We start from the raw sequence: 26,114 nt of genomic DNA, 5'->3' as shown, positions 1-26,114 counted from the left end.
TGTTTTCTTTATTCTGAAAAAGATTCCTGTCAGGTATTTGTAGCTCGTGGTATACACAGCCTGTTTTTCAGTGTAGTCCTGTTTCTCTGGCTGTGATGTGCTCTCTTCATCCTCTGACATGGAAACTGGCTTGGAGCTTGTCTGCCTGGCTGTGTGTTTCCTGGATGGGGCCGCCTTTTACTGTTGCATTTTTTGTATCTCTGCTTCTGTCTCCTTGAACAGCAGTCGGCCTCGGCAGATGGCTGCTCACACCGAGTCTGGTTCTGCTGGAGGTTTCTTCCTGTTAAAAGGGAATTTTTCCTTTCCACTGTCGCTACAAGCACACTTAGTGTGAGGGATTGCCTTCGAGTCAATGCAGTCAGCTTCTTTTCTGTAGAAAACTTTGAATCAATTTGAGTGTATGATTTGGTTGAATTGTCCCTGCAAAGTGCCTTTAGACGACATGTGTTGTGAATTGGCGCTATATAAATATACTGAATTTAATTACATTGAGTCGAACCCAGAACCCTCTTGCTGTGAGGCGATGCTGCTAACCACCATAGCAATCTTAAAGATTTCTTTTGATTATAATATATCTACAATCATGAGATTTGTAGTTCGTTGCATAGTTTTATTAGATCAAACCAACTTAAGTAACAGATCTGATCTGGTGGGTACTTCTAAAAGTGGAATTTTAGTCAACAAACAGCAGAAAAAAAAGGTAATGTGCACATACATATGTGTGCACATATATTTACAGCAGTTGGTGATTAGGCCTAAATCACTGAAACAAAGGCCCTCTGTTCACTAGAGGTACCAAAATAAAACCTCTTTTAAATTTGGTTCTGTTCCTCTGACTATGTTGGATACGAGTTTCTGTGAAGCTGCATTTCGCTGTAAGAAAACCTGAAAACCGTTGAGGTTCCAGTGTGGTGCTGCGCTATCAGGTCAGACAAAAAGTCCATCACCCTATAATCATTTTCACTGCTGCAGAATCCAGGCCCACATTGGAAATCCTTTCCCATATCCTTATCAATATGTCCTGCTGCGTTTTTTGGATGCCTAGAAGTGGGTATGAAGGTGTGCAGCAGCACCTGATTGGCAAGTGCAGTCAGACAGCTCTCCAGGTGCAGCAGATAGGTGATGCCACGGCTGATGCTGCTATGAGGATCGGCCATAAAGCTGATGAGTGATCCAGAGTATGAAGGACAGCGAAGCGTCTTTTGATCAATGTCCAGGAGGGCAATGTAACGACTGAGCTGAGTCAGAGACTGAAGAATGGGAGATGATGTAGCAGAGGATGATCTGAAAAAGGAGCATAAGTTTACATTTATAAATGGAATGCCCCTTGAGATGTGCCATCTCGTTTTCGAGGGGTGCATTAAACAAAACACCAGTTACACAACAAAGTACTATAGAGACGGTATAAACACACATCAAGAATCGCACAGACAAAAACAAACTTGCTCCATAGTTTTTCAAACCCCTCCAAAATCCTCAAACTAAATTTAGGAAAAAAAACTATATATATATATATATATATATATATATATATATATATATATATATATATATATATATATATATATATATAAACCAAAAGAAACGACTATGCAATTTGTAGAAACATAACAAAATTAGATTATACACATTCCAAAGGATGAACTAAAAGTACAAGATATAAAAATACAGTTACAAAGTAAAATAAATATAAAAAACTATTATTATCAAATAACAACAGTAACAATAACTATAATAATTTAAAATAAAAAAAAGCAAACTAAAAGACATAGAGACAGAGTTTTTATGTGTGCAAAAATGAGGATCTAAATAAACCAAACAATGTTAATGAACGAATGAATAACAGTAAACTGTTCCAATCAGAGGGGGGTTTGAACTGAAAAACAGACAGCTAAAGTAAATGTATTTAAAGATAAATATAATCCAGTGATAATCGTGTTTTTTGGTGTTTTGTTTGGCTGCAACCAGTTGAGTGTAAGATCCAGTGTCATAACTATTTACTCATAGAGTGATTGTTTATCAGATGGAAAGTTGCCTCTAAATTCACTCATCTAAACTATTTCCTGAAGTATTTATCTGTTCACTTCCACACATGGAACCTCTGTTCCCACAAGATAAACTTCAACCCTTCTGTAAACATCTTTGACAAGGTTTAGGGGTGTATTTATAGCATATATAGATATAGAACCAGACTGTATACAGGACAGTGAAGTTTCTCCACACCAAACTCTATATATACGCAGCCATGGAAGTGACTAGACATCCAAATCTATTGATCTCTTGGCCTGACACAATACTTTTGGTAATATATTATAGAAGATGTTCCCTGTGAAGAAAACCAGCAACATCAAAACTACATATGGTTTCAAAACACTGAAGTCAAGCTATTAAAGTAACCTAAACAGTTTGGGTATTTTATGGTGTACATTTAACTCTACTTGCTTTCAGTTAAACATATAGCATTTAAAATCCTAGTCCTTATTTTTAGGACCCTTTTAAGGACAGGTGCACAACTACATTTCTGGTCTGATCTAGCCCTACAGTACAGTAGCCTGAGGCCTTCAGGTCAACATCTGCCTATGGATCCTCAAATCTGTTTTGCATTAAGCTCTTCTTTTTCTTTATTAATTTATTTGATATATCAAATGGTCTGCCTCTGCATTGGATTTTCTTTTTAGATGCATGTTGATTAGACAGACCAGTAAAGTCTTCAAAAATATGCTCTGAGGTCTTCCCAACAACCATGCTAAGGTTGTGATGATTTCACTCATTTTGGTCTTGTTTAAATCTCTCTAACAACTCAGAATTCCCCACAATGTGATAGACCAGTCAATCTTGATAACCAAACCATTTCCATACTTAGAAAGTTTACACTATGTTTTTTTGGATCATGTTACCCATACAAGTTATTCAATTAAGGAAAATTGCAGAACTTCCTGTACAGTCAGATCTTGTTATAATGTGTCCCACTGTTCTACACTAATTACCACTCGTTTAACGTCTTTATTGGGATGTTTGTTCTAATCATATGTTAGGATCATCTGACCGTCTGAGAGAAACAATCTCTGTGTGTCACTAAGCAGTCGAAAAACTATATAATCAGATTGTAAGTGATGCTATAAGGTTTACTTTTAGCTTCATGGATCAGATGAGGGAAATGTCTGAACAGAGTATTATTATTATTATTGTGTCAGTGTTACAGCCTTAAATCACAGATTGGGTGTCAGCAGTGCAGATGTACACAATACATGCAGCTGTTATTTTCCAGTCACATCATGTCTTTCAAACGGACTAAAACAAAGCATGAAGGAGTATTAAAGAGGAAGAAGGAATTAATACTCTTATTAAAGTAATGCAGAGCAATGTGCTGTTCAATTCACATCATTTTCACCTGTGTACTCCTATGAGCCTCCAGGTCAGAAGGTTGGCCATCTGAAGGGGCGTGGTCAAACTCCACATCACAGCACTTCCATCAGGACCAGGAGCTGGCAGGAAGAGCCTCAAGCCGTCCACCAGCTTCCTCACCAAGCTCTCATCTCCCCCGACGACGACCAAAGGCCGGCCGCTCAGCAGACAGAAGATGGCATGCTGGGAGAACGACAGTTGCTTGATGAGCCTGAGGGCTCGGAGGGCAGCCCTCCTCCTCCTTCTCTTCTTGTCCACGCGCGTCTTTGTTACATTAGCTGTAGTAGGAGACGGTGGCTCTGAGTTGCTGGTGAAGCTGGTGCAGTCGGACACTTCGTCCACACTGAGCAGCCTCAGAGGAGCACAGGGTGGAGAGCGCAGACCAACCTCCACCAGGGGGAAGGGAGGAGCCGTTTTAAAATGGAGGTCAAGCATTGGCCTGGACTGCTTTGGCCTCACCTTCACGGTTTCTTCAGCTGCGTAGAAACAGATTTGTCACATTTCATAACTACAAGAAAACTTGCAACCTTTCAGACAAACTATGAACAGAGTCAGAGAAATTAAAAACATTTCTAAACATTTTACCTTTTAAGAAGAAATAACATTACTCATCTAAACCTTTAAAATAAGAACAAAAAGAATATATAAAAGCAACTATTGATGCTTAAGTAGTTTGATAATATTAGGTAGTTCAAGGTAGTTTTCTATATATATAGAAAAAAAGACACAAATGGCAAAGAAGAACAAAAAAAACAAAAAAGTAAAATAAAAAAGGTAACTGGACTGGTAACGACTGACACTGCGTCTGAAACCAACTAGTGAGAGAACACCTTTATTCACACAGCCATCCAAAAAAAGTTTTTATGCTAACTAGTTTGCGCCATCTTTAATCCTACAGAGAAAACATCTCTCTTGCACGGGTCTATCTAGGTCTCCTAAGAAATACAGCATCATTGTAAGCCACCTGCATCCTTTGCAAGCTTCTTTTTTATTATTTGAAATATGTGTTGTGTAAAGAGGTGCACAGAATGATTTAAACATTTTCAAATTATCTGCACAAGATCCAAACTTGCCTGCTAGTGTAGTTGCCTGAGCATATAATGTTCTCTGTCGTCTATTTAGGTGCTCATTACCCTTTTAAAAAGTTGGTGACCCTTGGTCTATTCTAATCGGAAAATTTAGAATAACACAGTAACTACAATGGGAAACAGGCTTTTTATATTAGAAACAGATTTATACTCAAAGAAGCAGTTTCTTACAGACTTTTTTTTCTCTCTCCTATTAAATATGACTCATATATGATTTATCTGCAATATTCAGTTTCTTCTGTCCCCAAACTGCAAATTTAACATTGATCTTTACACACAAACTAGACGACGAAAACCGAAACACTTTCTTTAATTCAGTGTCCTGTTCAGAGAGACCATTAAAATGATTGAAAGGAATGTCTGGCTGTCTGAAAGAAAATAGTTCAATAGGCTATTATTTCAGCTGTAAACCAGGGTGTAGGTTTGATCTCAGCTTTGGTAGGGACTCTATAGTTCTTAAGTTGAATTGTTGTGATGTCATTGGTCCTACTCATTATTCATGCTCCTATTTTTGTATCCTATTTTTTTATCAGGGCGCATTTCGTTTAAAGAGAAAACAGCATTTTTGCTACATTTATACAAATTTTATAAGCACTACACACACAATATGCTGGTTATCGATGTTTGAAGCATTAGTGGCCCGGAATAATGTAAAATTGGGACGACTTAACACTTTGAAAAGGGGTTACATATGAACTTACCAGTGACTAAGACAGAAGGTAAATATGTGCCTTTTTAACCAAATATAGTCTAAATATGTCTGTTGTATGTGTATTTATTATCAGGTGTTTTCTTTTGAAGAAATAGAATTCTGCAGAGGTAAAACCCACTTTTATTTATCTATTTTTTTTATCTGATATGCTGATATTCTCTGTATTGTAAAACAAAGCAAAAATTACATATTCAAGGGACTGCAAATAGATTTATTGTATTTACATGGACGCGGGAACTATAAGAGGAACTGACACTGAGCTTTAAAATATTAACTTCAATATACAAGTTGTGAGAAAAGAAGCGACTGTTGGTAGGGACATGTCCCCATGGTCCCTATGCAAACCTACGCCCATGACTGTAAACCTACAAATGAAGAAAATACGTTTTTGGACTAATCTCATGTCTTCATAATTATATTACCTGGAGGAAGTTTATGCATCTTTTCTGAAGTAGTGTCTTCATGGACTCTCTTATTCTTCTCTGTGAATGAATCTTCTTTGAGAAGCACGCCATTGCTGGTCTCTGTCTTTTCTAAAGGATCTTTTCTTCCACTATGTTCTTCCCTTCCCTTCTCTGAAGCTGGAAGGTTCATCTCTTTCTCCTCTCTCAGGATTTCATCTGACTTACATCCAACCTGTAGTTCTCCTTCCTCTTCAAATCCGTTGCTCAAAGACTGATGCTCTGCTTCTTCCTCTGTGATGGCAGTGAGGTCTTCAGGGATGATGGATTCAGTGGTACTGAGTACTTCTATGCTGTCCTCACTGTTTGCACGTTTGGCGTAGGCTCGCACATGGAGACGCCGCAGACAAACATCTCCTGTTCCCGCTGGTGTATCTGTGAAAAAAACAACATACATTTCTAATCTAATTATTGCACTATGGATAACATCAATAAAGCAATGATTAAAAATTTATGATTTGTGGCATTTTCATCAACCGCTACATGCTTAAAAGGGATAGCTTGAATTATTTTCAGATACGCTCGTCCACCCCTCAGCTGAGATATGAATACACAGATAATCAATTATTTTGTGACTAATCAAGCTCTATAAAAGATCCTGAAAGAAACTAACTCAAAACCCATCAAGCTGTTTATCTAATGCATGAAAAAAGGCAGAAATTATGCTCTTAAAACTACAGGCTGGGTGTTTTCTTGCTGCAGCAGACGCCCTGAGAGAGAGAGAGAGACCGACGCTACCTAATGTCAGCCTTTCTGCTGATTCTTCTCTAAAATGTAGATTTTTAAAACAATCTAAATTACCTCTTTGGCCTTTTGAAGTTGTTCACGTAAAATGCTTAATAAGTGAGAAGAAATTCACTTTATGACGTGTAATCCGAGTGATTAGAACCACACAGTTTTGTACTCTTCATTCCCAAATCACAATCATTTAAAAAGGTTTTAAAGATGCTATCATTGTTTTAGCAAAATATGCAAACTGGCAATAAAAAACAGCTGGATTTTTAAGGATGGATTCTCACAGCAGGATTTAAAACAACATTGAGTTAAACATCATATTGTAGAAAGTTAACTGCAGATTCCCTGTGTTGACAAGGGGAACAAATTGGTTAAAATGATGACTGATGAACAACTTTTAAAACATTTTGATGGATGTTTAACATTAAAGTTGTGTTGACCTCTAACAGGTGGTGAGTTACTTAGCTGAGGGACTTTGAAGGTCCCCAAATCCTGATAAAGGATGCTGTGAACAGTTATGCTGAAGAAAGCAATGATAACATTTATCTATAAAAACTCTTGTTTACTTTTTTTTTTTTTTTCATCTGATTGGTTTTTGTACATGTTCATGTGCAACATCATAATAGTCCCATATGGATTATTACAATGTCATTACCGGATCTGCTGCTTACTCTGTTCTTAATTGCTGCTTTAAATTATCATATTTTTTTTAGTTCCTTGTTTCATTTTATCTATGTTATTTACAATTTATTGATTTATGCATATAATTGTCTATTTTTTTTATATCTTTCAATATAAATCTTATATAAACACTTATATGATATTTCTGCCCAACTGCCTTCACATTGGGCACTGGCTGTAGAGTATGAAAAAATACCTTTAAAAAATTTAAAATTAAACTACAATGCCTGAAACTAAAATTCAATATTTCCTCACTCTTTTCAGTTGTAAAAAAAAGAGGTATGTGTGTTTGGGGGAATGGAAGATTTTATATTGAATTTACATCAAAACAGGCAACAAATCTGATGTTCTATGTGTTGCAACCTTCCAAAGTGTGTTTGGTTTCTTTTACCAAATATTTGACTAGTTTTTTATTTTTATTTTGAGATATGGATATGACAATATATTGAGCTTTGTTTAAAAAAAATGCAAGTAGGTGTTTAACTTGTTTCTTAAAGGCAGTAATTAGCTTGCTAATCATTTATTCAGTTGAATATTTTTTTTTGATAATAGGATAGGAAGACGTGGCTAACTAAATATTTTGACAGAATTTGAACCAGAAATCCATCATTAATGGGTTACACATCCTTATACAAGCGCACATCAAGGACTTACCTCTGCTGTCAGACGCGACCGTCCCCTGTTGAGTCTGATACGACTTTTCAGTTCCAAGCACTTCAATGCTGTCGTTGCTGCTTATGCTCCCCATCAACTCTGTGGTTAAAGTGGGGTCAGGGGTCGCCCTCTCGCTTTCTCCTGCATCCATCTTTATGGATATCTCTTCCACACAGGAGAACGACTCCACGCCATGCCTTCCTGATTGACCTTCCACAGCACCCCTCCTGCCCCCCGAGACCGCCTGCACCTCCTCCTCTTCCTCCTCTTCAGCATCCCAAGGGGAACACAGCTCAAAGAGGAAGTTTGTAAATTTCAGCCTTCTGGACAGAGACTGTGTGACACGAGACGTTAGCAGGACGCTCCTGTCACCACGCAGATAGTGCTCTGTGTCTGCGAGCTGGTTTTTCATCAGTGACAGGAAATAAAAGTTGCAGAGCTCCTCCAGTGGCTTAAGAAGCTGCTCAGACCTGCAGCAGGTGGAGTTGGGAAGGGAGGGAGGGGATGGCTCAGAAGGCAAGAAATTGGTCAGGTCTGCAAGGGAATCAGCTGGGTCATAAGGGAGGAAATCCGGTTGCTTGAGCTTCCTATTGGGGTAAGATGTGACCTGCCGAAGGAGGTCCCTGTGATTTGTGATTGAATTCTCTAAAGCTTCAAGCTCATCTGATTTCTCTTCTATTTCTGTGGATCTGTTTGTCGTCTTCTGAAGATCTGTTTCCTGCAGCAGGGTCCATCGTCTGTACCTGGAGCAGTCAGACCGGATGTTTAGTCCAAGTTAACAGACATAGCAACAAAAAAAGACACACTTTACGATTTGGTGAAGAACCCTGGGGAAGCTGCAAAGATCCTTGGCTGTTGTTCAAATGTCTGTTAAGATGACAACTACTATAGACACTGTGGAGGAGTGGCCAGACTAAATCCTCTTTTGAAGAAGAGCCCTAAGAAGTTATATTTGGCATTTGCTCCAAGCAGGAACACAGATGAGACATAAATGAAACATTTAACCTACATACAAATTGCTACATGAGACAAAAAAGTATCACGGCACATCACTCAGAACACCCCATATGCCATGGTGGTGATAGGTATGCTGTGGGGATGCTTATCATGGAGAAAAAGGACAGAGATGAATACAGGGTTGTTCTGGTAGAAAATCAAATAAAAGCTGTAAACGACTTGAAACTGGAGCAGAGGCTCCCCTCCCAGCAGAACAATTACTCTGAAATTAAAGCCAAAGTGACTAAGAACTAGGTTTAGATCAAAACATCTTCAAGTGTGAGAGTGGACCAGTCTGAGTCAAGATCCACATTTTTCTAAGCCTCCGTTGCAGCACGCATCAATACTTCTTTGATCTGTTTGTCTGCCTCTGTCTCAATTCAATTTAAATTCAGTTCATTTATATAGCATGTAGCATTTATATACCATGTCATCTCAAGGCACTTTACAGAAAAAATTCAACCAGATTATACAGTCAGATTGATTCACAGTTTTCTAAGGAATTACCAGCTGATTGCACTAAGCATGCATGTAGCGACAGTGGAGAGGAAAACTCCCTTTTAACAGGAAGAAAGCTCCAGCAGAGCCAGGCTCAATGTGAGCGCCCATCTGTTTAGACCAAGTGGGATTCAAGGAGACAGAAAAAGACATACAGAAAGAAGAGGAGATACAAAAGCCAACTGTCAACCAGCTCCACACGCATCCCCATCCAGGAAACACACAGCCAGGCAGACGAGTTCCAACCCGCAACTATGTCAGAGGATGAAAGAGAGCACATTCAGTTAGTCGGCCCTTTTCAGACTGGCCGAAAAACCAGTTTAAAACCGGGAACAATCGACTTTTAGTGGCAGTGGGAACAGCTCACTGACGCGTGTCTAACCGGGTCAAACAACTTGGCCAGAGACTCAGGTTAAAATCGCCTTGGCTCTGATCGGCATGCTGTGGGAACACCAGACCCGCTAAACTACGTGACACCATTGAACGCAACATACGGTAGTCTGTCTGCCAAGTCTTATCTAACAAGCCGAAACAACTCTGTTTACAGCTCTGGTGGGAGGGAATCACAGGGACGCAAGAGTGAAACAGTAATGCAGCCCTGGCTTCCTTACATGTCTCTCTTAATTTTTTACTTACAGAAGCCACGCAGCTTGCCAGCAAGGGGTTAGACCCAGATGTTTTTGCCAGTGGGAAGGGAGCCAAATTCCGATTGTTGGCAGGTTTGTAACTATGTTTTAAAATACCTGATTTAACGTGCCACAAATTTAGAGGTTTAGAGGCTTATGAGAAATAGAACTACACTGAATAACAGGCAGATCTCCAACAACTATAAACAAATATGTTGATGGCAGCAGCACAGCTGATATTTCTCTCCAGGATGAAGTCCCAGCCAAACAGGAACAGACCAGATCAAGCTACTATGATGAGAAAAAGCAGAGAGATCATAACATCAGAGACTAAACTAACAAATACTACATAATATGAGAATAGAGATAGAATGAAGAGGGGTGATGAAAAGGGGTCCCTATGTCCTCCAACAGTCTAAGCCTATAGAAGCATAACTATAGAGTTAGCTCAGGATAACCTGAGCCACTCTAACTATAGGCTTTATCTAAAAGGAAAATGTTATGATTTGCCTTAAAAGTATACAGGGTGCCTGCCTCTCCACTGTGGCTGCATGTGAGCTAAGTGAGAGGGTTTGCTGCAGAGTCAGGCAAATGCAATGCAGGCAAATGTCTACTGTCACCACATACTCATCCCGGAGGAGCAATTCCTACAAAGTTAATGACCTGATGCAAGCAGCTGGGATGTATATACGTATAAGATGTATTGAATTGAAATTAAAAAATTATGTTCTAAGATGCACTCCATTCAGTCTAACTAAGCAGAAATGGAAAACCTTTTAGTTGTCATAGTACTTCTACAAAGCTATATACCCAAAAGCATTGGAGCTGTTATTGCAATTCTACATTGTAGTAAATACAAGAAATAAAAAACACTTTTTTTCTCTGATTTTAAATAACTAGGGTTGGTATAACCTAGCATTAGTTTCAGTCTGCCCCTAAATAAATCTAGTGTTAACTTACTGGTTTAACAGAAATCCCGTTCTAAGCCAGCAAGAAGCAAATATGCTTCTTCTTTAATCAATGTAAACAAACAAACTAGAGGATCTTACTCAAGGTCCTGTAGTTTTCGTTGGAGCTCTGTGGAGAAAGCTTGTCTGTTTCCCGTCTTCAGGCTATCAGACGCCTGAGAAAAACGCTCCGACAGCTCGGAAAAATTCTCCATCAGCTTCATCTGGTCTGAACAGACATAGGCCATGCAAAAAGGTCGCACCATACCCCGAGCCTCCAGGTCATACAGGGTCAGGTGATGAACGTATGCAAAGGCATCCTCTGTTGAATCTCCAAGGATGACCCTGGAGTCCTCACTGAAGTTAAGTCGGGGTCCTGGAGAAGCAGGAGGGGTGTGGCCCGGGCCGGAAGCCTGGTAGTCCACGGACATGATGCGGACAGAGAAGTGATTGAGGTCGAAAGAGCCGACAACATTTGGGTCATTTGGTATCGTCAGGACAGGCTTTGGCCCAACCTGAAGAAAAGAAATGAATTTATATCCAATTTGCCATTTACAGTAACAGATATCTAGATTTACATTGACTCAACCATCTGGTACATTTCTGTGTGAATAACCTGGCTCATTTAGCTTTTTGTCATGTTTAACATATTCCCTTAACCAACTGGGCTAACACCAATCCAAATACTACTGTTGGGAAATATTCATAGAAACAGAAGAATTTTTGATTATTTTCTGATATTTATTGTTGCCATGCTTTGAGTGCATACCTAGAATAAAGAGTGATCTCTTTCTGTTCGTGTGAGGTCTAGTGTTGTGTGAAAGCGATGGCTTCTCTTTGGGACTGCTTCTTTATTCTATGAAAAGTTGCTTTAGAGCAGTTCTCTGTCAAGAGGACACACTTCCTGATAAAGTGCAGCCAAACCCACCTCAAATAACTGTAAACTGTTTCACAAGATAAATAAATAAATTAACTTCATAAAAACAATGATCATGACAGGAACAACAAAGGGAGCGCCGTAAGATTTGCTTTTTCAATCTGTAGGATAATTTTACCAATTGTAAAATATTTATGTAATATTTGAACCATATTGATGCCATAGTAATATAGTTTCAGCTCTTCCATGTTTTTTTTCTCCATTTGTTTTTCCTCCAGGTGCTCTGTTCTCTCCCATCCATCTCAATGGAGCCTCAACATCCACTCTAAGCATGGTTGACCCCACATACTTCAACTCATCCACCATTTCCTCCTCACTTACAAGCTTCCTCGGTCTCCTTCACAAACATTTATTCTGTCTTGCTTGTATTGATTTTTATCTCTGATTGTTATAAACCAACATTCCCTTTCCACTTCATATTCTTATAAAAAAAGATCACAGTTGTGAGTATTGGGTGTCCATTTGCACCACCCACCTTCTCACTGTCCTTTCACATGTTCTGACACACTTGACTTCTTTATGCAGCACCGCAGTTCCCTGTCTTGGCACCTAATGGTATATTTCCGTATGTTTTATTTTGATCCACAACTTGTCCTCATTGGCTGTAAATCAAAATCTCTTTCAGCTCTGTATACGACACCTCAGTGTCAGCCCTGTAACAAGCTTCGAGAAGACCGAGGTCATGTCCTCGCTATTTTCCCTATTTTCTTTTTATTATTACTTTTTTTTTTATTCAAAGAAATGTCAAACTATATGATGAAAATTGTTCTGACTTTGACTGGTGTAAAGATCAGCATGCATTCTCATTTGTTTAAAAATAAAGTCCACAATCATATTATTGCAAATCATTTGATTCATTTAGTGGGCCATGCACATGAATGATGATGATGGTGACAATAATAATAGTGGTAATAATATTCCAGTATTAATAACAACAATAATAATATAAAATAATAATGATTATAATGAATAGTAATAACACTCACTCACTCATACTCACTCAAGTACTCTAATTTTGTGAGTTTTGGAATTGTTATAATAAACATGTTCATATTCACCTCCTTGATAGGCAAGTGATTTAACTCTCTTTATTCACGTTTCCAAAATATATTTTAAAAAGTCAGCATATTGTTATGTTTTTTTGTCAAGTAAGATTTATCGCAATATTTCACCTCGGTAATTCACATTTAAACTTATACTATACTAATAAATGCTTACGATTATTTATTTATGTGATAATTGCAATACTGGTTTGTTTCATTTATTTATCTACTAATTTGCTGATCTTTCCATCTTTTTAGGCATTTTTCTACTTCATTCATTTTGTTTTTATTCATTAACTCTCTTTTTTATATAATTTCTACATTTTTTTTTTCTTATTCGTGTATCATTTTCTGTTTCTATTTATTTACTGATCAGTAGTTTCTTTAGTAATCAATTAAATCACTTATTTATCTATATAGCCAATCATTTATTTTTCTGTTTCCTTATTCTTTTATTATTAATTTTTAACCTCATTCATTTTCTAATCAGAAATCAACAGGTAATGAATGTATTTTGGTGTCCCGCTATAGAAAGTACCCACCTGCTCTGAGAACTCAGCCACCAGGATAAAGTCCCGGTGAAAGTGCGCTGCTGTGCTCCAGGGGTTAGAAGGAGGCAGGAGCGGCACAGAAAACTCCTCAGGCAGATCCTGAAGCTCCGCTTCTTCTCCCTCCTCATCAAAGCCACTGCTGCCCGTGAAGGCCAGCAGGTCCGGTGACCCGATCATCCTCAGCCCATAGAGCCTGATGGAAACTTTCACCCAGCAGAGGAGGTGGAGCGGTCAGTCAACGCTATGTCCCGCTCAGCTGCCTGGCAGTGAGTCAGCTGTTCCTGCTGGACCACATAATAACCAGAGACTTACAAACAAGCTGCGCGGTTATTTTCGGCAACGAGGACAGGCCAGACGCTGAAGCAAACGGAAACTCGGAGGAGGGTCCGTCTCGCTTTTCATTTCAGCTTCTGACTCGTAAAAACAAGCGGCGATATAAGGAACAGACAGAAAACTTTACGATGTGAAAACCAAGTTGAAGTCAGTGTCTGGTTTGGAGTGGCTCCTTCACATAAACAGTTATTGTAGCAGCATTCAAGACTAACATTGGTTGATCAGAGAAATCAGTCACTATATTATTATATTATATTATATTATATTATATTATATTATATTATATTATATTATATTATATTATATTATATTATGTTCTTTCTGCCTGAAGTTTGCATGTTCTCCCTGAGCATCCATGGGTTCTCTCTGGGTACTCCGGCTTCCTCCCACAGTCCAAAAACATGACTGTTAGGTTAATTGGCTTCTCTAAATTCTCCTTAGGTGTTTGTGTGAATGGATGATTTTCCTGTTTGTCTCTTTGTTACCCTGCGATGGACTGGCGACCTGTCCAGTGTGGACCCTGCCTCTTACCTGTAGGTGGAGATAGGCACCAGCATCCCTCGCGACCCTGATTTAGATAAGCGTGACGGAAAATGGATGGAATAATATAATATAATCTCTGCACAACAAATGTATGATATCAGATTACTAACTACATAACATGACATCATATAATATGATACAATATAAAATAATATACTAATGTGAAATAAGATAATATAAGGAAAGTGTTGGCCTAATGGATTAGAGCAGTACACTTCTGCTCTGAGACAGTGGCCATAACCGGTTTGATCCCCACAGCCTCCAATCTGGGTTCTTGAGCAAACCCCCCGGAATAGGCTTAAGGTAAATTTCTCCAATGTAAGATCAATAAAGTTCAATTAGTTATAATATAAGTAAGAAGGTTGTTCTTCTCCCCCCACCATTTTCCTGAAAAGGGTCTGTAGAGAATGGCTTGTTGAACAGATAAAGTAATGTTAGATTAGTGAGCAACCCTGGGTTTTAGTTCTGTCCCTTTCTCCATGAAGTTTACAGTTTACTATTTCATTCCTTATGTCACAGCCCAAAGCTCGTTAGCATATGTAGATGAATGTGTAGGAGCATAGATCATCTAGTAAATTTAGAGCTTCACGTTTGACTTAGCTCTCTTTCCCACTGTCTGGCTCAGTACCCACTATCAATCCCCAGCTCCTTTTTTCACTCATTTGTGAACAAGAACCCAAGAGACTTTTCAACTTAGGGCAGGACATCTTCTGCACTTTTCAGGCTCAATGCACTGATCCTCATCCAAGTCGCTCCACAATCAGCTGCAAACTGCTCCAGCGAGAGCTGTAGATCACGGCCTGCTGAAGCCAACAGGACTATGTTATCTACAAAATGTAGTGACACAATCCTAAGGTCACCAAAATGGATCCCCATAATACCCTACCTGTTTCTAGAAAATCTGTCCATAAATGTTATGAACAGAATCAGTGACAAAAGTGACAAAGGGCAACCTTGGCAGAGTCCACTCACTGAGTCCGACTTACTGTTGGTGATGCGGAACAAGCTCTGACACTAATCATGCAGGGACATATTAGCTTTTATCAAAGGGCCTGGAACACAATTCTCTTGGAGTACCCGGACAGGATCTCCTGACGGACACAGTCCAACTCCTAAGTCCACAAAGCACCTGGACCGCTTGGAAAAAACTCACATGCACCCTGCAGGACCCCACTGAGGAGGTAGAGTAATTCCATTGTTTCTTGACCAGGACAAAACCCACACTGCCCTTCCTGAATCTGAGGTTTGATGCACACTTCTCTCCAGGATGCCTGAATAAACCCCATTTTAATCAGTTACTTAGACATGCTAAACCTAGAGTTAATTGTTGGATCTATGTTAAAATACGAAAAACAGAGCATACATTTCCTTCATCTAAGATAGTCAATATACCAAAATTTTAACTTGTTAAGAAAGGAATGCGCCTTTATTAAAGTGCCGGGGGTCAGAAGCGACCAATCGGATACTAACTTCAGAGTTGCGCATTAGAAAGTTCCCTGTGGGCTGCAGTCATGAGGTCCTAACTCCACCTAAGTCCCGGGAGTTTTGTTCCTCTTTCACTTCTGCTTCGAGGCAGCTTTAAGTTTTTAGTTTAATATTTTCAACAATGTGACATGCAGAAAAAACCTTCTGAAAAATCTGAACAAATCATTCCTGTCCAACTCACATGAAAAGAAGAAAAGATAAATGATTAAAACAATAATACAAGAAAAAATAAACATGCAAACAAACACATTATAGATGTTATGGCTACAGCTTCTGCTTAAGGAACATGATATTAAAAAGTGCATTGTGGGTAAGGAATAGGGTCTATTAAATACTTAATTTTAGTTAATTCAGTAGGAAGAACACCAAATATTTTTTTATTTTTTTTTATTGCCACAATCAAGATTTCCCATTCAGCAACGTTTTTATTGTTTACGGCATTAGTAAAATCACAAAGCACAAAGAAGCAATTTGAAACTGATGACAATCATATGATAAATCTTCAGCTGCTGCATGCCCTGCTTTCTGTATGAAATATGTGCTTCCCTTTTATCTATTATGACTGCGTCTGAACTGTTACAAACCCATGCAACTATTTGATGACATCCATTCCTTCAGCTATGCAGATTTCCTCGCTCTTTGTTCTCTGTTGTCATGCCAAAAAAACTCAGGCAGTCAGAGTTTAAATAGCTTAGTTATTGCTTTTTATTGTATCTGAGGCAATAAACATTATTTCCTTTTCAACCACCTTTATTGGCCCATCCTTTAGAGGTATATAAGCAGCCTTACAGGCTATATTCTTTTTTCTTAAGTGTAAATAGGAATTACTACCAAGTAGGCTGACAAACCAGGTTTGTTTAAGCAGACATACAACCTCTGCAAAGCTATAGCGGCATCTGGGGGGCACCATAGAAACCATTCTACTGGAACTGTAAGTTGAATCATGTGTTCGTGATTACATAGTACTACTAAAGGAAAAAAAAAAAAAAAAAAAAAAACATGTCCTGGCCCTTTGCTAAGTGTGGTGGAGGATTAGTCATACTGTGGGCCTGCTTCTTTTCCAATGGCCCTTAGAATCTTGTTAGACAGTATGAAGACTTAAACTATTGTAAACAAATAAATCTAGTGGACCCTGTTGAATCTTTATCCTTGCAAAGGCTGTTCATTTCAAAATGTGTGGGCAAAACAACAGAACTGGATCAACCTTCCATGATCGGGTCAGTCTCCAGAGCTTAGTTTTGTAGATGATAAAAGAGGACCAATAATGATTTGGATTGAGAAAAAGGAATGCTCAGATGTACCTCTATTAGTATGTGAAACCTACTATTTTTTTAAATGGTTTTCATTTTATTGTCTGAATATGAATGATACACTAAGAGATGTTTTATATCCCAATAGGCAGATTATGACCCCTACCCTCGACCACCTTCCGCTTTCCTCTGAAGGAGGTGGACTCACATGATGGAGACCTCCGGGTGATTTGATGCCCTGGTTTTCTTTATCTGGGTGATGCTTGTTTCTTTTTGTGACATCTCCCTTTGGAGTAGCTAGTAACAGACTCAGTGACATAAGGTGAGAGGCTCAGTCCTTCATGGAGAGCTAGCAGGAGAGAAATAGAGCAGGGTTGGTTTTGTAACTGGACCAGGACCATTTCTAGGCATCTTCTCTTGGAGGTTTTCAGGGCGTGGCCCAGAAGGAGAACCAGGAATGGACCTGAACTCAATAGAGGGGATCTATGCCTTCCTTTACTCAACCTCAGCCAAACAACTTCTCTGTTTCTGTTTATTCTTTCTCACTATTTAAAATTTTGACTTTGAGCCTTCTAAAGTGCTTTGTGAAAAATTGATCTTATTGAAGGGGAATTCTGAGCTTGGTCTCAAAGTCACTCATAGCTACTTCTAATCTTTGTGAATACAGGACCTGGTTCATATTCTTGACATACATGATTTTATTATATAAACTGAGCCTAACTCTTAGTCTGTATGTAACACATTAAACCAGCTAAACATTTGTTTTAATGCTTTACATTAATGCTGGTGACGTTTAACTCAACTTAAATAACTGGTAGCAATTTTCCTGAGTCATGATTTAAAGGGGAACCTCCACTTTGCCATAAGTTTACCAGTGAGCGCTACATAGAACTGTCTTACTTCCAGATTTAAAAAAAAAAAAGATTAAAATATAACTTTCAACTGGTGTTACTGTTATCATTTTAAATAGACATTCTAAGATAAGGTCAAATGCATGAACCTTGGGAGAAATTGATAACCCAGTAAACATGAGTTGATGTCTTTTAATACTGCTTAAACTCCATCAGTTAAAGTTGTTTTATTTTATGGTCTTTTTTTTCCCCTCAAACTTTCATTCAATCCATTTTCATTTTTTTTTTTTATTTCATGTCATTTCATCTACACAAATAAAAATGTTTAAGAAACACACTTTGCAAAAATAAATAAATACAACTAACTGGTATTTAAATTTGCAGCTACCCCATTTCCAAACCAATAACATCTGAGCAACTCTTGAGCATGGTGGCTGTAGAATTATGCTGAGGGTTTGTTAAATTGGCAGTGGCAGTAGTGGACTAAATAAACCAAACTAAATAGTTTGGACAACCTCAATCTTCCCCACTGCTAAGCCACACAGAAAAAAGAAAAAAAAAACACAAGACAAAAAATTAAGTTGAATCTATTTAATTGATAATAAAATATAATTACATTATCATTTTTTAAACATGTAACCATATTCTCTGACCTCTGCTATTGCTGACATTATTCCATTCATATTAATAAAGCCAAATGTAGGCAGAGGTTCATGGAAGAGAGATATTTTTCCTTATTTGCATTCCTGAGCTAAAATGGTGCGGTTCTTCTTCGCTCTGTGGTGAGAATTATATCTCCTGGCTGCTGCTCTCTGATTCCTCTGAGCATCGGTCAGTCCATATTCAGCTTCATTCTCCTTCACCGCCACCTCCGTGTTAGACTGCAGCTCCGCCTGCTCCTCCTCAGCACTCTGAGCAGGTACATCTCTCAGCCACTCCTGGTAGTAACCACGGAAACCATCTATATGCACCAGGTAGTTGTTTCTGGACTTGTACTGGAATTGAGAGAACAAAAAAAGGGGAAACTATCTAAAACAGGCAATATCTGAACAAAAGATGAAAAGAGGTGATATACTGGAAGCTGTAATTAACCAAATGACTTATTCAAAATTAACTATGCCAGTAATTTATTGTAGACATTTTCATCTGGATGTGCTCTGACCTGGTTGTAGTTGGGAGGATACTGTGCAGCAAACTCCAGCTGCCGTATTATGACCTCATTAGGCCACACACTCAGGTTCCTCATGCTCTTTAGGAGTGTTTTCAGATAGGCGTAATCCAGTCTCCGAGTGGCCCGACCGATCAGTGCAGAGAAAACATGAACATTGGGTCGAAGTCCTGCATCCTGCAGGAAGAGTCAAAGAGGAAGATAAGCGACTTAACCAGCTTTAAAATCCGTCAAGTGATCAAGATGTTTATTTATGCACGTTGTGTGTTTAATTTGACAAAAGAGAAATCTGTTCTTGCAGTTAGGATGTCACCTCTATGTCTTTGAGCAGCTGCAGACCTTCCTCCTGCTGATCACAGCCTAATGCCAGACATCCATACGTCTGTATATTCAGGCTGACATTGCGCTGTCGCATCACACGCAGGACAGCCTGGAAGGAGTTAGGAGAGGAAATATAGATGCAGTCTTCATATGAAATCAAAGGTTTGGTTTAAACCAGTCATAGCATGCCAACAATCCCTCAAAATAGAGGCTGCCGGTATAATAACCCCATGCTGGTAACATTAATCTACTGCTCAATATTTATACCAAAATAAAGGGATAAAAAAATGCTCTGTAATAGACGACACACTTCCAGAAGTTCTTAGAATGGACATTTCCTTGAAGTGCTTTTAAAATAAAGAACAGTTCCTGAAGACGTTGGTTTTACGTGCGCTCAATTAAGACTATCATGCTGCTCTGTACTTTGACTTATTATAAAGTCATTTATTAACATAACAGTGTTCATAGTTTTACTAATTGCTTTACATAAATACATAAATTCGACATAATCTAAACCAAACACAGTATTAAACTGTTGCCTCCTCTCATTAACAACATCTGAACAGAATCATGGTTGACCTTAAATAACCCCCTATCAAACAATCAGAACTCAAAATGAAATATGCCCCCTGGTGGCGATAAACAGAGGAAAGGACGAATGGCTCCTACAGACAGATGAAATGTTCCCTGTAAGTCTTCACCGGGTTTGCTTCATACTGTTGCTGGTATTTTGGCCCATTCCTCCATCCAGACGTCTATAGCAGTAATGTTTTGGAGCTGTTGCTGGGCAACACTTTCTTTGAACTCTCTCTACATATTTCTGTTGGGTTGAGGTCTGGAGACCTCTAGAACCTGACCACATGATGTTCTCCCAGTCCTCTTCATGATCATCCATGTGCTCTCTGACCTGGACTTGTACCAAACAACGGTCTTGTTTGTCTTCTATTTACTACCAATAAATTTCACAGTTGATTTATTCACATCAATCCACTCATCCCCATCTAGTGAAGTTCTGTAACTTTCTTCCTGTTGTCCTTGAACAGCTCTTTGCTTTTGGCAATTGTTGACTGTTTGAGGCTCTAACGACAACATAAATAAGGGTAACGAGTGGAAATCAGAAGAAATTCTTAAGGAAGAAGACACGTGTCTATAAAGGCCACAAATATAGTTTGTTTGTTTACAAATAAATTATTTTTAAAAATCCTACAATGTGTTTTTCCCCTCATTTAGTTTGTCATAGCTGAAGTGAAAATATGATGAAAATTACAGGCCTCTCATCTTTCCTAGTACAGCTTGCACATTCAGTGGCTGACTAAATACTTATTGGCCCCACTGTAACATGCACATGGATACCACCGACCAAAGGAAACAAAATGGCTTTGCTCTTAAAAGGAGCTTGTTCTGATTCAATACACATAATTCAGTTTTGAGCGTCTTTGTGTGTGCCATTACCTTTGCATCCTCAAGAGCACCTGCTTTGATGGATCTTCGGATGGCAGTGTTAAAGAACGCCCCATCGAGCTTCACCTGATGCTGCTTGGCGGCCTTTAGCAGCATCTGCATAGACTGGCGACCCGGCTCCATCATGTCAGCCAAGAGCGTCAGAGTTTTCAGGTCTGGACTTAGCCCCTTAGCCTCCATCTGCTCAAGAAAGCCTTTCGCTCCACCGATTAGGGCCAATCTATCAGATGCCGTATCTACAGAGCTGAGAGCGAGCACGGCTCCTCCTTTGCCTTCAAAAAGGTCCAGCAAATTAGGAGCTGTAGAATCTGGCACCATGTTAGAAGGTAACGAGATGTTTTCTGCCGGTCTGACTGGTATAAGATGGTTGGATCCCTCCTCTTTATTGCATTTGCTCTCAGACTGGCTGCTGCTTTGGGTATCGTGTTGAAGAAACAGCTGCTTCTCTAGAAGGTCTATGTCTATTACATTCTTGCCTCTAGGTTCTGAAACATCTTCCTTTGGCTTCCAGTTAGACTGCAGCAGAACACTTGATGCTAAAGCTGAATCACCAATCCCACAATCCCTGGCTGTTCTTAAAAGCAGGGTATAGTTTTTTGAATCTGGAAGGATCCCCGACCGCAGCATCTGACGCCACACCTGCAGTTAAGAGAAACTGTTCAGCAAATACACAATATAGAAACTTCTGGAGCAGCGAAACATATTAATAGCAGAGGAAATACATTATAAAATTATTACAAAACAAACAAAAAACAATTAAGAATCGCTCACCGCTCTGATCTAAGGAAAAATGGAACTACCTGCAAAGCCAATCTGAATCCCATTTCTTTGTCCTTCAAACAGCCCATCAGCAGGTAATGAAATGTCTCCTGTGTTACAGCATGTCCATTCTGCAGCATCTCCTGAAAACATAGGCAAACTCTTCATTAGATCACTGGGCCTTCTTTTAGTTCCCCATGAGTCAGCGGCTGTCGTACCCGCAGCGTGTGAACACAGGCTTGGAGGTGGTTGGTGATGGCGTGGGTCTTGAGTAGAGCGTGGTACGTGATGGTGCTTAGGGGGTAGTTTTTACGACGGAGCTCTTGCTCCAGCTTCAAGGCTTGTTGCAGTCCGGCCTGCTTGGATGGCGACTCTGCGCAGGCGTTGAACAGTGCAGTGTAGGTTGCATCTGTTGCGATCAGACCTCGCTTCTTCATCTGAAGGAGACAGAAAGAAATTACACTCAGCAAGACAGTAAGTATGAAAGTCTGGTAAAAGTATGCGCTGTAACCTTAAGGAAAAACTTCATTTGAACTATAAATTAAGCATTAATTGAAATTAAGTACTCAATACTGAGGTTTGCCAAGACTAAAAACCAGTGGTATGAAACCAATAAAATGTTCTTCATGTTGTTCCTACGGCTTAAAGTCCGTTAAACGGGATGCAAGACAAAGAGTTGAATGGACTGGAGTTTTCTCTGGGTTTAAGTTAAAACAGTATTATCATCCCATAAAAAGGAAACTTCTAGGATACAATGAATAAAAGAAGCAAGAAAATAAGAAAAAAAAAATGTTGTTAGGGCATAGGGAAAGAGGAAAAAAGTTGGTGACGGAATGGAAGGAGGACAGAATCAAGGATGCAAAAGAAGTTTGGGGCCAGCATCACTCTAATATACTTAAACGAGTTAAATACTAAGCTTTAGTGTTTTCTATTTTCCATTAGCACCCAAATTTTAATGTTCGTTAACAATGTCCGTATCCGCACCAGTCCCTTATGTGGCACAAAACCAAACCATGATGTTGCTACCTCCACACTTTCAGAGTTGCAGCCTCTCCCCTTTCAACACAAAATGTTTTTTTTAATCTGGCTAAGCCTGCTTTCAGCCCATATTGACGCAGGTCTCCTTTCACCGTGGACAGTAACACAGCAAACTGGCTTCGATCAACATCTTCAAAAAGTCCCTTTGTGCTTTCACTGATATGACTGTTTTTAAAGATATTCTAATATTATATATAAAAATCATGCTCCTCTATTAATACTGACCTACAACAGTAAAAGTTTAACTGGATTCAATGTCAGGGAGAGACAGAAATGGTATCATCTTATAAAATGTATGTAAATATTTGTTTTCAAAAGTACATAATGTGCTTTAGGAGACATTAAAACCTCAGTGATATTAAACTCAAGTCCTCGAGGGCCAGTATCCCGCAACTTCTAGATATCTCCGTGGTTCAAAACACTTGCATCGAATTGCTTAATTCCCTTATTAATTGAAGTCAAATTAAACTAGGTGTGTTTAGGCAGAGAGGAATCTATAGGATGACAGCCCTTCAACTGGAATCTAACAGCCCTACTGTAATAAAGGTTTAAATGCTCAAATTTTTTTTTTTTTTTTATGTGGTCGTTCACATTTTTCCTGATTTGAGCAAGTAAGTGAGACAATTTGGAATAAGATAAATTTCCATTTGAAATAAGAAAACTACCGTTATGTTATTTCATATCATCTAATTATCTTACTAAGTGCTAATTACATTAGCAGATAATATAATGTACCTTCTCAAATGAAGGATAAATAGTTTATTTTACTTATTGTTTAGATTTGCAGCATTGCTATCCCAGCTTCTGTCCGTTTCCTGCTGAGCAGAACAATATTGTGACAAATTGGATTGAGATAAACCTCAAGATCACTAATCCGACTGCGGTCACATTCCATAAGATCAGATACGAGTCAGGGGAGTGGCGGCCTGGTGGTTAGGGCATGTAGCTTGGGATACAGAGGGTCTGAGTTGGAGCCGCACTCCCACAGACGGCCACTCTGGTTTGAGCAAGACCCTTAACCTTATGATGATGTGGCAGACTGGAGATGTATGAATGCCTTTTTAATTGTTAATCTGGGCCACTTCCTGAGAGGTGAGCAGCCTCACATTGGTTCCAAAGAGCCTGAACTGGTCATTTCACCCCCTAAAATAAACAACACATTTGGGCCACATTGCCTGCAGTGGGATCAGGGCCTAAATGAAACATAAGTCAATAGCAATAATTTTTATAATAATTCTGGGTCAATCTAAGACATTTTTTCTTACGTCATTGTAGAGTTTGAAGGCCTTTTTGAGCTGTCCGGCTCGACCGCAGCCTCCTATAAGCACAGAGTAGTTGAACTCCTCTGGCTGCAGCCTCTCCTCCTGCAGCATGTCTCTGCTGAACAGATCCAGGGCCTCCTGCAGCTGCAACACCAATAAAAACACCTTAATATAAACCGAAGATGGTGAAGAAAGCCATATCCATATCTCAGTTCCCCAACCTTTTTCTCCTTTATCAGTTTCTTGCACTGTAAGAAGTACCAGTAGGGGGTATTTCTCCTCAAAGGTCTCCTCAGAGGTTCCTCCTCCATGGACTCTCGCTCGTGTCGCAGGTCTCGGAGGTCCGGGCTGCTCTTCCTGAACGACCTCCTGGAGGAAATGTCCTCCGAGAGAGAACCAAAGTTCTCCTGCTCAGGTGAGGCTCCAGCATCAGCTCTGGAGGAGGCAGACAGGGACACGAACCTGGCGGAGTGATCCACAGAGAGCCGACAAGGAAGGACAGTGAACCTTCGGTCTGTTTTTCCTATCAGTGTTTTAAAAGTCGTCCTCTGAGAAGAAAATAGAGAAAAACTAGCCACTGATATTTTACTCCGCTGCCGTAGACAACACCTGACAGCTAACATCTTCAAGCTTGAACAACCTCCGCCATAACAGATCTATTTTTTTATAAACTAGACCTCCAACGTTTGATTAGAAGATGTGAGCCGCCATGCTTGTATGACGTAATGGCCCAGACCTGAATAATAGATACGGATCCACCAATTAAAGAGAACAATTTTTTCCGAGTAAAAGCAAACAAATGAAGAATTTTTGAAAAGAACTGAATAAAAACAACCAAGTGAACGTTTTGCTTGATGCTTAATTAGATAGTGGAAAAGTTTCCAATCACGATTTGTGTCGATAATATCGTCAATGTATTATTACGCCTGCCGCGAAACACAACACACTGACACCTACCGGCCATAAAAACAACTGCGTCTCGTATTTAAAATTTTGATAAGTTTTCAAATATACGTGGAAGTCACAGATTGAAAAGTAAAAGCACTGAAATAAAGCAACAATAATGAAACTGTGTTTATTTGCGTTATATATTCCATCTTAATCGCAGAGGGATTATTTTTTCAAAGTAATTTGAAAAGGAGCAGAAGAAAAAACATCCACCGTTCATTTCTAACCAAGTCTTGTAAAGCATCAGAAAAAAAAATGTTCCAGATCATACTGTGGGATGAAAAAACATGTAAAAGTAATTTAATAATTCTTATTTATTATCCCAAACCGTTCCTAATTTGGCCCTGGTCATTTTGTATCCATTTGATTTCTTTTTTTCCTTTTCTAACTTTAGGGTATTTTGAAATAACCCATTTTCCCTCAGCAGATGGCCGCTCACACTGAGCCTGGTTTTTTTGGAGGTTTCTTTCTGTTAAAACTGAGTTTTTCCTTTCCATTGTCGCTACAAGCATGCTTAGTGTGAAGGATTGCTTTGAGTCAATGAATAGATGCAATCAACTGGTTTTCCCTGGATAGAAAACTTTGAATCAATTTGACTGTATGATCTGGTGAACTGTAAAGTGCCTTGAGATGTGTTGTGAATTGGCGCTATATAAATAAACTGAATTGAAAATTTAACAATGTGACCGAGTGGTAAATATAACAAATGTTATATCTTTTAAATTCATAGTTAAATTAATATGATCTGATCTTTTCCAAGTTTAACAATTATTTTTAAAATAACCCTCAGTGTACAAAAACATGCAATAATAATAATAATAATAATAATAATAATAATAATAATAATAATAATACACACATTCCATGTTTATTATATAAACTAGATCACATTAAAAAAAGAAAAGACAAATTTAGGGCATGCTTGCTTGTCACTCAGATTTTAAAAGAAAAACTCAGTTGCTTAAAAAATGCAATTATTTCTTTTTTTTTTTTCTTTTTTAAGTTTTCACAGCTTTATATAAACATCAACAAAAACAAACAAAAACAAAAAATGCAATTATTTCAAGTGCAATTAAACATGTAAAAATGCAGTTAAAGCAGGAGTTTTGGCAGGTTGCCCCTCTGGAACATTCTGGTGTAATTCAACATGCCAAGATAAAAAATCATCAGCAAGGGCTTTGGCATATTCATTTTTGTTTCACTTCAGTTTAGAAAAGAGGTCATTCTAAACAACTTGAAATAAATTAGTTTACAATGCAAAAGTTATACAGTAAATAAAAGCTGTGAATGGTAGTTGGCAATATTCATGAAAGCAGACATAGCAGCCTCACCCCTAAATCAGATTATGAACTGCTTGAAAT

At 38.8% G+C, this 26,114-nt stretch overlaps 2 protein-coding genes across 2 annotated transcripts; both read right to left on the bottom strand.

The window, feature by feature from the left end:
* Nucleotides 1-522: 522 nt before the first annotated feature.
* Nucleotides 523-13,731, bottom strand: smcr8 (Smith-Magenis syndrome chromosome region, candidate 8). Its single transcript, XM_015389510.1, has 6 exons — nucleotides 13,326-13,731; nucleotides 10,906-11,318; nucleotides 7,737-8,479; nucleotides 5,628-6,041; nucleotides 3,392-3,881; nucleotides 523-1,284 (listed from the first exon to the last, which is right to left on the bottom strand). The coding sequence occupies exons 1-6, from the start codon at nucleotides 13,509-13,511 to the stop codon at nucleotides 837-839; spliced, it is 2,694 nt and encodes an 897-aa protein (XP_015244996.1). The 5' UTR covers nucleotides 13,512-13,731; the 3' UTR covers nucleotides 523-836.
* Nucleotides 13,732-18,529: 4,798 nt separating this feature from the next.
* On the bottom strand, nucleotides 18,530-24,522 carry LOC107094089 (pentatricopeptide repeat-containing protein 1, mitochondrial-like). The gene is made up of 8 exons (XM_015389503.1): nucleotides 24,027-24,522; nucleotides 23,809-23,949; nucleotides 21,724-21,942; nucleotides 21,547-21,648; nucleotides 20,738-21,385; nucleotides 19,278-19,394; nucleotides 18,959-19,141; nucleotides 18,530-18,791 (listed from the first exon to the last, which is right to left on the bottom strand). The coding sequence occupies exons 1-8, from the start codon at nucleotides 24,426-24,428 to the stop codon at nucleotides 18,531-18,533; spliced, it is 2,073 nt and encodes a 690-aa protein (XP_015244989.1). The 5' UTR covers nucleotides 24,429-24,522; the 3' UTR covers nucleotide 18,530.
* Nucleotides 24,523-26,114: the final 1,592 nt, after the last annotated feature.

The sequence above is a fragment of the Cyprinodon variegatus genome, unplaced genomic scaffold (assembly GCF_000732505.1).
Source record: "Cyprinodon variegatus isolate N-32 unplaced genomic scaffold, C_variegatus-1.0 Scaffold463, whole genome shotgun sequence".
Lineage (NCBI taxonomy): Eukaryota > Metazoa > Chordata > Actinopteri > Cyprinodontiformes > Cyprinodontidae > Cyprinodon > Cyprinodon variegatus.
This window is presented reverse-complemented; position numbering and strand designations above follow the sequence as displayed.

Excerpts from the sequence above, each read along its gene's own strand:
- smcr8 (XM_015389510.1), bottom strand. The coding sequence starts at position 13,511 with ATGATCGGGTCACCGGACCTGCTGGCCTTCACGGGCAGCAGTGGCTTT. Across the intron at positions 11,319-13,325 it reads TGGCTGAGTTCTCAGAGCAG|GTTGGGCCAAAGCCTGTCCT; the intron begins GTGGGTACTTTC and ends TCTTTTCTTCAG. Across the intron at positions 1,285-3,391 it reads AGGCTCATAGGAGTACACAG|ATCATCCTCTGCTACATCAT; the intron begins GTGAAAATGATG and ends CTCCTTTTTCAG.
- LOC107094089 (XM_015389503.1), bottom strand. The coding sequence starts at position 24,428 with ATGTTAGCTGTCAGGTGTTGTCTACGGCAGCGGAGTAAAATATCAGTG. Across the intron at positions 19,395-20,737 it reads GTGCTCTTGAGGATGCAAAG|GCTGTCCTGCGTGTGATGCG; the intron begins GTAATGGCACAC and ends AACTCCTTCCAG. Across the intron at positions 18,792-18,958 it reads ATCCTCCCAACTACAACCAG|TACAAGTCCAGAAACAACTA; the intron begins GTCAGAGCACAT and ends TCTCAATTCCAG.